The sequence below is a fragment of the Alligator sinensis genome, unplaced genomic scaffold, assembly GCF_000455745.1.
Source record: "Alligator sinensis unplaced genomic scaffold, ASM45574v1 scaffold97_1, whole genome shotgun sequence".
Lineage (NCBI taxonomy): Eukaryota > Metazoa > Chordata > Crocodylia > Alligatoridae > Alligator > Alligator sinensis.
In genome coordinates, this window is record NW_005841921.1 from 2494538 (window position 1) to 2507647 (window position 13110).

Below are 13110 nucleotides of genomic sequence, written 5' to 3' on the forward strand. Positions count from 1 at the left end.
TTTCCTGCCTATGCAGGGGGTCAGACTCGATGATCTATTGAGGTCCCTTCCGACCCTAACATCTATGAATCTATAATGGTGTAAAATGGGCTCCCCAACCTTGAATGGAAACATATCACCAATCCTAAATGTGGGAAGAGATGAAAATATTTTTGCCCTTGCCTATATGTTGAATGTTTCCATCAATGAAGAAGCATGTGCTAAGAAACCTTCAACAATAGGTCTATGATATTTTATCAAAACAGACTTATGTAACAAACATGAAGTCTGATTTGGGGAGTGAAAAAAAATATACATGATACCATGTGCCCCACAACTCAAAGCATAATCTTACTAGTGACTTTTTTTTAAACTAGATCAGAATACATGACATGGCATCAAACCTGGATTACACCAGGTAAGCTGTTGCTGTGCAACTGAGACATGCTCCAGCAAGTTAATTTTTTTTTTTTGTGATACCGAGTAGAGATTTATCCATGTTTGTTCTGAGCTCCCCACTGGAAAGTCCAGCAAACACTGTCAGCACCTCTGTAAAGGAGAAGTACTGAAAATCAGCCTAATCACAAGGTAAGGATAATTTCAGGCACGGGAACATTTGGAGTAAGTGGTACAACTACTAAACCAGTGGTTCTCAGTGGTTTTGTGGTAAACAGCCCAGTTACTTCAAATGCAGGAAAACTAGGGCACCTGTGCCAAGTCTTTCCAGGAAGATGGAAGACCTGGACAGGGTGAAATTCTGAAGCCATTTGGTTCCAATGCTGGGCACATACTTTGTCCTTTAATAAGGCAGTTTACTAAAGAATCAGGGTGGACCATGGGGATTGCCCTACTTGGTTGCATACTGCACACTCTTTCTGTAGGGTACAATTGTGTAGTTATACATGGCCCTACCCCTGGGCTCTGCATACCTCCTCTGGCTCTAAAGTAAAAATGGGAAGATAACCAGTCACATATAGGACCTACCTAGAAGAGAAATAGGGAGGTTATTTGTTGGTAACCTAAAGACTGAGAACTTCTAGGTAGGTCCTATATGTGACTTCTGATTGGAGGGTGAGTCAAGAAGGGCTGAGACTGTAAATCTAAGTGTAGGATGGCTATAAAGAGGACTAAGGAGGTCATGTCATCTCACCTAGGAAGAAGCAAGAATTCTAAGGTGCACAGCAAGTGCAAATGGTTCAGCTGTACAGAGACAAAAAAATAGCTAGCTGTACCCACTGCTAACCTGAAAAAGGCTAAAAATGAAGGTACTACAGATGATAGTCACAAGAGATACTCAGTGGGCATGTCTGAGACATTTACTAAAGAGCTAATTAGCTCTGCAGTAAAGCATTACCATCTACACACAGGGCACTATTAGTATGGAGTAAACTAATTAATTCCACCATAGGATAGTACTGCCTGACAAGTACTATCTTATGGCAGTTATTTACTTTACCTCAAAACAGGTGTAGATGCTGATGGGGTTGGCTGGGGCAGGAAGGTGCTTCAGTGCAGGGGTGGCCTGCCAGCTAGCCCCACAATGAAGCAACCTCATGGCCCAGCCAACCCCTATGCTGCATCATGTTGAGCTGTGTCAGAGCAGCCCTGGGCTGGCAGGCTGACCCCTGGGACTCCCTGACAGCCAGGTCTGCTCCACCCTGGCTCAATATGCTATAGGTCCTGGGTGCACATGTAAATGCAGTGGCCAGGAGCAATAAACTCTGGTACAAACTGTGCCAGAGTTTATTCAGCCACATTAATAGCATATGAAGATGTGTCCAGTGTAACCTATCACTGTAACCATCAAGAGGTTAATATAGCCGTGACACCTCATTTGCACTAGCCAGGAGACCATACTGTACTTGTGATCACTTAAGTAGTTGTAGTTTACTGTGATGATGGTTTCAGCCCAGGTGGAGTTATGTACCTGGCAGGGGAGATCCCCTTTTTCTCAGCCTTGAATGACTTGGTGTAGTTGAGGGTAGAGACCTATCCATTGCACTGTGGGTGGACACTCCTGCAAGAGTTTACTACAGCATCCCAAAGGGAGGCTCTCAGCTCCATAATTTATAGTGATGGTGGATTGCTCTCAGGCTCTCCCTCTGGCTTGCTTCTTGGGCCTTTTGGCTAAGAGAAAGCAAGACTAGGGGGAATCTGAACTCCAAGACCTTTAGGCTTGGGGCTTGCACATTGGATGCCTGTCATGGATTGGGAGTACCTGAAGCCCCAGGCTGAAGAGTATGGGAAGTAGGATATTTGCTGCTGGTAGCGCCACACAGACTTGTATGAATTTGGAACTGATTTGGCTAATTTGGCCTGAGACACAAAATTAAAATATATGTATTTTTCCCCTCCCTCCTGCAAGTCCCACTTCCTGAGCCTCCTCCGGGGAGAGGCATGGTATGGCAGAGTCTGCAGCCAGGTGCCCACATGGTGCAGTGAAATGTGGGGGTGGGGGGGTGGGGGTGTGCTGTGGCTCTTGTTGGCACAGTGTGTACAGCCCCCAGCCACTCAGAAGTTGGGCAGCCCTGTTCTATTGTACTGGAACATAGTTAAAGGGATATTTCTTTACTAGATGACATTTTGGAGTTTTTCCCCCCAAGCCCTATTTGAATTTAAACAAATACGACTGCATGCATAAACAGTAATTTAAATTTATTTTATTATATAAGCTACCTTAAAATGCAGGAAAATAAAGATATCAAAGACACTGAGAATCAAAGCTGCTTACTTCTGGTCATCATAGCCTTCAATAGTTTCAGATGACTTCCTGTTATGCTATTTTTATTCATAGACTAAAAGAGAAGCCAAGTTTTCTTGCTTTTTCCATGCAAAATATAGTTTATCAACTCTGAATAAAACAGTAATTGAACTGAACTAGTTGAATAGACTGAAATACAAGTAATAATTTATTTGTAACTGCAAAAAGTAGGTATGGCTGCCAAAAGCCAATTTAATCAGTTCAAAGTGCTTACCTATTTACTACCACAAGTTCAGTGGTATAACTTTCTTTAAAACTTGTCCTGGAATAAAATATTCTAAACACTACATTTAAATTTAAAATGTGAAGTTGGATAGTAATGTATATCTTTTACCAAGTTTGACATTTTAAAAGCCTTCCACAAATGAATCAAATTTGAATCAAAGGGATTAAAAACAGATCTTTTTTTTAGTCGATTCTTTTTTGTACTTTTATTGGTTTTATCTACCCTGTCACACAATCTTTCCACTAGATTGGTAGTGAGAGATGGACCTTGGATTTAGCCTTGTGGGGACTAACTTCCTACATTAAAGCAACTACATGCTTAAAACACTACACTTAAACATGCCATACCTTACTTTCTCCTAATAAGCTTCTTTTACAAGCAGAAAAGGTTACCATCAGAGATGGGGCAAAATGAATATCTGGCAGATCCAAGTTAACCAACACAGAAGATTTCTGTGAAAAAAGTCATCCCCTGACAACATGGGAGAAACTAGAGATCTGCACTAGTAAGCAAGTCCGCTATTTTTTTTTTTTTCATTCCAAAAAGTTAAAGAATATTACTTAATCAAATGGACAGAAGAGAGAGGTTCAACAAGCAGTCTCTGAAAGGCTGTAGTGGAGTGTTTCCTCTGACTCTACCAAACCATTTAAATGTTTCCTTTTCAATGCCTATTGATAACATTTTTTTTTTTGCCTTGGACCTATAGGCTAGGTACAGACATTACCATGGGCAACTAGTGTCAGCGGCCAGTCAGCAAATGGGGGGGCGGTTCCCCCCAGCCTACCTTGCCGGTGAGGGTGCGGGGGGAAGGTCCCCCACACCCAATCTCACTCACTGGCTTCTGGAAGTGCCCACTCCGAGAAGTGGCTGCGTCACTCGCAGGAGGGGCACCAGCGCTTCTGTCAGCCCCACCACCCGTTGCCTAAGCAGGGAGCGCAGCCTGTCAGGAGGTGCATCAGCACTCTCAGGGGGTGCACATGCACCCCCTACATGTTGCCACTGGACATTACATATAAACCAGTTTAAGTGATCAGAAACTGGTTTAAACCTGTAGGATCACACTTAACTGATTTGGCTCAAACCGGTTTATGCAATGTCTGTCCCAGACCCCTTGCTGGTTTAAGATAAACCAGATACCCCCAGCATCCTCGTATGCTCTCTGAGCTGGAGCTCCAGAAACTGTGGGCTGCTTCCCCCTCCCCTCATCACTCCCTGCTAAGGAGGTATTCCCCCCTTCCCTCTGCCTTGCTGAGGGAGGTATCCGTATTAGCTAACAGACCACATGCTGGCCATAGTCAGTGCTAAATCAACAGACAGAATCAAGAAGTAGCTCGTAATGACCATCTGTTGTTTTCTTAATGGGGTGATAAACACTGAGTTAGGGGTGATAAACACGGTCATCAATTCCCTGCTGGGCTAATCACAGCATCCTGCTGGAGCTTGGCCACACCCCGCTCAGCTGCATGCTGTGGAAGGGAAGGAAGGGCTGCTCTAGCACCCCCAGCTTCTAGCCTGAGCCACTGCAGGCATGTGCCTACGTTTCTGGGATGTCTGTCCATACAAAACTGATTTAGCCTAGCCAGGTTAAACTAACCTGCAAAGATTGAATCAATTCAGGCTCAGGCTTTTGAATGTCTGTCCCTACCGTATGGAGAGCTGCCACTGTTTTGATTACCATTCCCGTTTTGTGAAGGGGGTAACTAACTATACAAATCCTAATGTGAACCATCTCCAGCATAGTTAACCTGGATTTTAATTTATCCTAAATGTTCCTGCTTATTATCCTAATGTATAACACAGAGCCCAGGAGCTCATTTAGTACAATTTTATTAGACTTTACTTAAAAAAAGGTTTCTGGAAGGAGATTATAGTACAAATGGACTCTAACAATATTTAAAAAAAAAACAACCTTCATAATAGCTGCAACTATGTCCTTCTTAAGTATGATTGCTGGAGACTTCACACATAAATAATGGCCTTTTCTGAAGTAGAAGTTTCATCTCCTTTTATTTATTTATCATCTATCTAGCTGATCATGTAGTGAAGTCACAATGGATAAAAGTAAACTCAAATATTTATTTGGGGGATGGGGGGGGGGAAGAGAAGAAAAGTCATGATGGAAGTATCACTGCAAATCCCATAAAATATGGGACAGAAGGAAAACGTTTAATTACTTTTACTGGCAAACCAGACATTAAAATGATGAAATCCATACATTGTGTTTTCTAGTGAAAAATTAAAATTTAATTCTAAAGAGAACCAGAAGTATTCCTGGGAGATTGAGTGCTGAAGTCCCTCTTAATCAGAGGGCCACTTAAAGCATTGTTCCTCTTTGCCCAAATAGCCTATATTTGAGATCTTGCCAGGCTGTTAAGCAAAAACAAACAAAAAACGACTCTGGTATTTCTTTGGTGCCATCCTGTTCGAAAAAAAAAACAAAACAGTGGACAAAGTCCTGTTTCCCTGAATATTACAGAAATAGCAGTTTCCTTGCTCCTAAAATTGGTCTACCCTTCTGAAAAGTACAGCCAGAGAGTCTTGCTGCCTTCTTCCAAGGCCATGCTCAAACTGCTTTCCCTGCTTTTAGATCTCTATCTACAGACAGCCATAATTAAGACCCTTGCCCATGCATTTGCTGTCATTGCCAGGGAAACTACTTTTATTCCCTGTGTTAGTTCTGTTCTTGTGGCCTGGTGCCATGGTTGGCAGCTTCTGTTTTTTCAGCTGCCACTACAAAGGGGAACATAATTGCTCCTTTCATTTTGTCTGTCACTAATCTATAGATCAAAGACTCATTTGAAGGCAGTGATTAATACTGTCCAGAATTACCATTTTTCAAAGTTGACTTGGCCTCATTGGAGAATGCGCCCAAAATTAAGATTGTTTGCAGAGCAGATAGACAAATAAAATATCAGTATCAGCAAATTTCCCAGATGTTCACAACTTTAGACTTCAGACCCTTAAGTTGCCAAAGTTGTTCTCAGACAGTCAAAGACATGTACATGAAAAAATACAACCAGAAACAATTCCACCACCACTAATAGAAGTGGAGGTAAGAGAATGGAGGAGAGCTGTGTGCATTCAATACTTGTATTTATGTCAATTTTCCTTGATGCCTCAAGTGTCTCAGAGGTTTAATATAGAAACCTGAAGTCTTCTGAAAAGGGAAGTCTCTTTATTGCATAAGTATCCATCAATGATCTGATGAAAATCTGTTTTGACCAAGTTAAAGCACATTATGTGAGCACAACCCCCCCCAAGTTTTGGGGACTTGGGTATGGTTTCATTTTTAAGTTAACAGATGCATCTACAACAGGATTTGAAAGGATGTGCTAATGAAAAACTAGCACAAGACAGAAGTAGTATGAGAAGCCAGTCATTTCATTAGTGTTCTGTGGGAGTGCTTCTACTGGGCACACCTGTTCCATGAAGCAAATTTCATTAGTAGTCTATAAAGAGCCTAGGCACTTAACTTACGGCTTACACTATCCCAGAGAAGTACACTGTAGGCAACTATCAGTGGCTCCTACCTTGTGTCTGGGTGCAGAACATGCTATTTGCAAGGAGTAAACAGCTACCATGAAATAAAACTACAGGCATGATGCCAGGGCAAGTTTCACAGGTGCAGTTTTACCCCAAATGCTTTTAGCATTATTCTGCATTGGACTGAGTACTGTTACTGTAAGGTGTTATATCATCTGTCTGTTCTTTATTTGTGCCAATGTTATAAGTCAGTTGCAACACTATAAGCATGTAGTGTGCCAACACCCCGATTCTACTTTATGGGTTTTTCGCTTTATCTTAAAAAAAAAAAAACAGCAGTGGTGCGGAACCTTTTTGGCTGGTGGGCCAGATGGGCAGTGCCCAGCCCCTCCATGGACCAAATCTGCCTAGTGGACTCAATGTGGCACCCAGAGTGCCATGTGGAAGAGAGCAGGTAGGAGGGTGCAGCCTGGCCCAATCCAACTGTGCAGAGGAAGAGGGCATGGCCTGACTCCAACCAGGCAGGGTGGAAAGAACAGGAGCATAGCCCAGCCATCTGTCTGCTCCCTATCCTCCACCCTGACATAAGGAAGGGGGCATGGCTCAGCCCCAGCCTGGCAGGACAGAGGGAAGCGGGAGTGGCCCAGCCTCATGGAGGAAAGTAGTCATGGCTCAGCTCTGACCCACTGCTCAGGGCTTGGGATTCTGGCAGCAGGTAGGGGCAGCAATATTAACTGCTGCCGCTCTCCCATGCCAAAATTTCCTGACCCATGGGGAGTCCCAGAGGTCAGATTCCAAGGCTTTGTGGGCTGCATGTGGCTCATATGCACAAGTCTGAGCACCCCTGCTATAAGGTGTTTCATCTGGCTCCTTGTTTTCCTCTGTTACTCCATCAATTAGTCCTTGAGCGCACTCTTATGTCCCTCTAATCCAGGAACTCACTACAAAGCCTCCTCATACCCACTTTCCATATGAAGCCTTTCCTCCAAATGAGTATCCGTTACTGCTTCCATGACTCCATCCTCCCCTCCCTCTGTATTTCTTCTATAGGACCCCATTCTTCTGGCCAATCATGATATAACCTGTATGCACCCAGAAATCTCCTTCTCTCAGTTCCATCCTTGCTCTTCTGAACCCTTGCACCTCTGCCTTCTCTTTTAAGAGAAGGCTGAACCTTCCCAACACTGAAAGGCCCTGCTTCCAGTTACCCTTACTGACTCTCCCAACTCTGTTACATTAGACACCTCTTCCTCCAGCATTAGTGTCCTACCTCCACACAAATCCTGCTTATAAAAGGTTCTTTTTCTATTTAAGAATCCAGGCAACAGACATTCTTCACATACAGCAATTTAAGTTGCTGCCCAACACTCACGTTGCTCAGCTGCATGTATGTGTGGAGAAACTGTTAGAGATTCCTCTTTTTATACTACCACTAGGCAGTTCTGGAAGCTCAAATTTTATTCCAAGGCAGGGTTCTCAAATGTTACGATTTGCAAGGTTGTACCTGCTGAGGCTGAAAATATTTCCTCAGTTTTTGTAGTTAGTTTTGAAAGGTCACTTCCAGTTACATTAGACAGAAAGCTATAATCTACTTGAGCACTAGACCCTGCCTCACATGACCAATTACAGAAAGTCTTTAAAAACTCTCTCTCTCTCTTTCTCTCTCTCCCTCTCTCTTCCTCTCTCTCTCTCTCCCTCCTGGTCTTCATACATTTGTCTCCCTTCCATCTTCAGACTGTTTCCTTAGACAAAGGCCAACAAAACAAGAGAACCTTCTGCTCCCAACACAGATCTGTTTGCTTAACAGGCTCAGAAGGAGAGATCTTTCATATCCAAGATGATGCAATGACTAAATTCCCCAATGTGAAAGAATGAATTCAGAAAGGAATTGGAGCTGCTCTCAGGAGAAGGCTAGATTTTAAACTGGTACTAAACAAAGAAGGCACCAAAAGCCTTGCTTAGTCTATAGCTGCTTCCTCTCCTGAAGCTGACCCTTCTGGAGGTGACAAAAAACTGCTGAATTCTAGACACCCATCCATCTGTGCCCCTACACAATATTTATCTGCAGTTCCAGTGGGGGACAGCCCGTTGAACAACAACTAATTTTTCCTTACTGCCTCCAAGAGTTGCATGCTCAGACAGTATCCATCCTACTTATCAGTTTTTATCTTAGATAAAAGAGCGCTGGAAACCAAGCTCTGCTCTGAAGAATCAATGGATTTCCCCCTCACCATTCTATGTAGCATGTAGCTTAATGAGTGGAGTAAGGGAAAACAGCAAAAAGCTTTAAAAAAACGAAACAAAACAAAACAAACAAACAAACAAAAAACCACACTTTAAAAAATAAAGAGAAAGGTATAAGGGGAAAAAGCTGTAAAGGCAACCATGCTAAGGCATTTGAGGGTACAAGATTTCAAAGCACTGCAGTAGTCACATTAGCTTTCTTTACAGGATTTTATTTTAGCAAACAGAAAAGCAGCAAACAAGGCAGGACTGAAAAAGTGAAAACTCAGTGGGGTATTTAACAGCTCTACAAAAAGGCATATTCCCATATGATCACATTTTTTTAAACAAGTTTAATGCTTTACTGTTCTTAGGGATTTACAACACCAAAGCACAATAGGCACTGCAGGAAGGAAGGGAGATTCCTTGCTCCGAAAAACCTGCCTTTTGTACATTTTCACTCCTGCCATTGCTGCATTCATACTGAAGTTACATTGGGCTCTCTGCTGGAACAGCCTGCTCACTGGCATCACATTTAGTTTCAAATGTCTCAATTTATAGTGTGGCTGCAGCACTTTAACAAGGAAGCAGATCTGTTGGCTCTACTACATTTATACAACCAGAATCCAGTTTTCAGACATTCACAAAGCTCATAACATACTATTAGAATAAAATACACTAAATATCCACACAACACATCTGACAGGGGCTTCTAAGTTCTTAAACTTACCGAAAAATAGGAGTATGGCCAGGCTTTGGTTTGTTCCAAGTAAAGTGCGAAGGAACAGAGAGGAATTGGTCAGTAGGCAAATCCTTTTTTAACACGTGTTGCGATCCTGAGCAATCATCCACTGCAGTTTCAAGGGATGGTGATAAACTACCCTGTTCTTCAGAACAGAGGTCTATTTTTCCTGATAAAGTGGCAGTTTGATCCTCAGAGGTCTTTCTTGTTTTAAGAGGGATGTCAGTCTCTGTACAACACTGAAATGGTGACAGGCCAGAATTAAGACCTTGTACACTATGAAGAGAAGTATTTAGCCATGTATCTTCTGTTATACTTCCCCTGGGAGAGTGGCCAGGTGATGGAGTTGGAGAATGATGGGGAGACAGAGAACCAGCATAACAAATCTCGGCACTGGAGTGTCGCCGCTTCCCACAGGGGGATGTAGGTCTTGAAGAGGGCCTTGATGGTGGTCTTGGGCTTAGCCAGTTTTCATCTGTAATACTAGTTCTAGGAGAATGACAAGGAGACTGTCTAGGTGATAAGGCATGCCCAAATCCATAAGGCTGTTGCCAAGTGTCATCCCCTGGACCTCTTGGAGAACCGCCAGGAGATGCCAAAGGAGATCCGAGGGTAAATCTAGCAGCAGCTTCATTAAGCTCAGAGTCTACATCATCATAAACATGAGAAATGGATTCACAAGAGGAAGCATCTGAGAACCAGCTCCTGGAGGAAATGCTGCTGGCAGGGCTTGGACTAAGGGATGATTCCCTGTATGATGGCTCAAGGGGAAGATATAGGTGGTCCCTTGAAGGCCTTTCCATATATTCATTTTCTGTGCCATTTGTGTGCAAGTCATCCTCGCTGGCTTCAATTCCTTGATGACAATTAGGAGATATAGATGTAATTTGAATACTAGGGCACTCAAATGGTTTGGGTCCACCTAGTGGGCTGTATTTGGATTCTGGTACCTCGCAAGTCCCTTCATAGTTTTTATGACCTTGTAATCTGGCAGGTGGGGACAGAGGAGAGGTGTGTGGTTGCAATCCATGGCAAGGGATACAAATTGGCTGATTTACAGATGATGATGGCTGGTCTACATTAAAGATGTATATGGATGCACAGTCATCTGGTTCAAGATCTGGAAAAGGAAACAAAGGAAGAGTCAGAGTGTAATACTTAATATGTAGAGTCTCCTTATTCAATGAGATTGATACCCTGGCAGGTCTCTGATTTTCCACATGCTGAATGCCAGAGTTTCCCCAGGGAAGTGACTACAAAATAAAGATTTGTATCATGGAAACCATCTCTTGCCCATATCTCTTTCAGAGTTTTAAACTTCTACATTTAAATACATTTATACTTTCATGAGAAAACATTCTAGGAATTTTTGTCCAATACCACACCAGTGATCTTTCACCCATTGCTTTTCATCAGATTCCATAATATATTGTTATTTCAATGTGTAGGACATATCATTAAAAGTATTTAGAGTTCATGTTTTAAAGTTTAAAGTTGGTGCAAATGTATTTTTTACATTATACAGAAAACACATAGAAATGTCTTCTGATTAATATGAAATTTCATGCATCTTCAATAAATACCATTTCCTTGTAGATATGTACAGAGACTGTACTTTCTTGTAGTCCAGCTTGTCATTTACTTAATTGTTAAAATGCTTAACAGCATTTACTTCCTTTAAAATTGGATTAGAAACAAAAAAAATATTCACTATTCAAACCTTTATTCAAAATTATAAATAGGTCCACATTCAGTTCTGGGTGGCATGTGCAGTAATGGTTTTTACGGTGAAACGAGTCAGCACATTTGGCTTTTTACTTAAAGCTGAGGTATCCTAAGCAATCCTATTCCAGAAAAAGCTGTAGACTGCAAGCCCTGAAAACTGAGAGCCTTTAGCTATAGTACCACAGGGAGCAACTTCACCTGTCTCCTGTGATGGCAAAGCACCAACTTCAAGAGCAAGACAGAAAGAAGCTACAAGATACTGCACTTGCTTTATTACCAGCAGAGCAGTTACTTCAGTTACTTACTAGCTACTGTTTCTTCAGTGCAGGGGTACACATAAGAACAGCCACTAAGAAAGACTACTAGAGGGATATGTCCCTCAGAACCTAATTCAGGGTTCACCCTGGTGCATGTTTCAACTTTAAACCCTGATTAGGGCAAAGGGGGGGGAAAGTGAAGCCTGGAGCAGAAAACTGACTACAATTCAGTCACCTGATTCCCTCCCTCTTACTGGATGCTGGCCAGGAGCTACAAAAAGAAGCATCAATGCCTGCTCATGGTTAATTGTGGGCCACACAACAGCTCTGTGGTTTGTATTTCTACATTCTGGGATAATTCTTACAAAAAGAAGGAGAACAAATAGCAACAACATCCCATCCCACTCCCCACCAACATTTGGGATGGAAAGGAATCAGTTGAGTACATAAATACAGAGCTCTTGTCTGGACTAAAAAAACATATCTGGAACTGGTTAAAGAAATGTGTACCAACCTAGCTCCTAAAGATAAGCAAAACAAGGTTAGTTGCCATAACTAGTAAGTTTTAACTGTGTGCCTTGCAGAGACAGTATTCAATATGCTGTGACAGTAACTGGCTGCAAACAGGATTCTACTATAACTGTACATCTCTAAATATCAGAATGTCTTTAGCAATAAGTGTTGTAAAGTATCCAAGTACCTTGGTAATAGGTGTTCAAATATTTTGTTTTCTTTAAGCAAACAGACTTTTTTCCATAGCCTATACTTCTTACCTTTCCATAGATTTCACAGACATTAGGGCTGGAAAGGACCTCAGGAGATCATCAACTCCAGCCCCCTGTCCCAAGGGCAGGAAGTCAGCTCGGGTCAAAGGATCCCAGTAAGATAAGTGTCCAAACACTTCTTAAAAAAAGAGTCCAGAGTAGGTGCCTGCACCACCTCTAGAGGGAGCCTATTCCAGGCCTTGGGAGCTCGGAGAGTAAAGACGTTTTTCCTTATGTCCAGCCTAGAACTGTCTTGGAGGAGTTTGTGACCATTGGTCCTTGTCATCCCTTGGGGTGGTCTGGGGAACAGATGTTCCCCAAGATCCTGATGCACATCCCTTATATACTTATAGGCTGCCACCAGGTCCCCCCTGAGCCTTCACTTTTCCAGATTGAAGAGTCCCATGGCTCTCAGTCTCTTCATAAGGCCTATTCTCTTGCCCTCTGATCATTCACGCGGCTCTCCTCTGGACTCTCTCAAGCTTCTCCTCATCCTTCCTGAACTGTAGAGCCCAGAATTGGATGCAGTACTCTAGCTGTGGCCTCACCAAGGCCGAGTACAGTGGGAGGATGACATCCTGAAACTTACTTGAGAAGCATCTATTGGATGCAAGCCAGAGTTTAGTTTGCTTTACCAGCTACGACAACGCATGGGTGGCTCATGTTCATCTTGTGGTCAGTCATGACCCCCAAGTCCCTTTCGGCCTTGGTGCTAGCGAGCTGCTAAACCTATAAGCATGCTGCAGGTTCCCCACCCCCAGGTGGAGTACCTTACCATTTGTCAGTATTGAAAGTCATCAGGTTTCTATCTGCCCACCTTTTTGTTGGCTACAAATGTCCAACTCTGGATCCTTAAAATTCTGGTTTATTAGGTGGACTGAAACACTGTTATGAGTTAAATCATAAACCTTGGGGCTGGTCCTTACACACACACACACACACACACACAC

The 13110-nt window shown here is 42.7% G+C and overlaps 1 protein-coding gene across 1 annotated transcript in view; it reads right to left on the reverse strand.

Moving 5' to 3' along the window:
- The window catches only part of NFATC3 (nuclear factor of activated T cells 3), a gene marked incomplete at its 5' end in the record, with an annotated part of 156718 nt that overhangs the window by 119587 nt on the left and 24021 nt on the right, over window positions 1-13110 (reverse strand). The window contains one exon of the mRNA XM_025198422.1: window positions 9403-10534. Within this exon, the coding sequence (XP_025054207.1) occupies window positions 9403-10534 (1132 nt within the window). The remainder of the gene's footprint in view (window positions 1-9402; window positions 10535-13110) is intronic.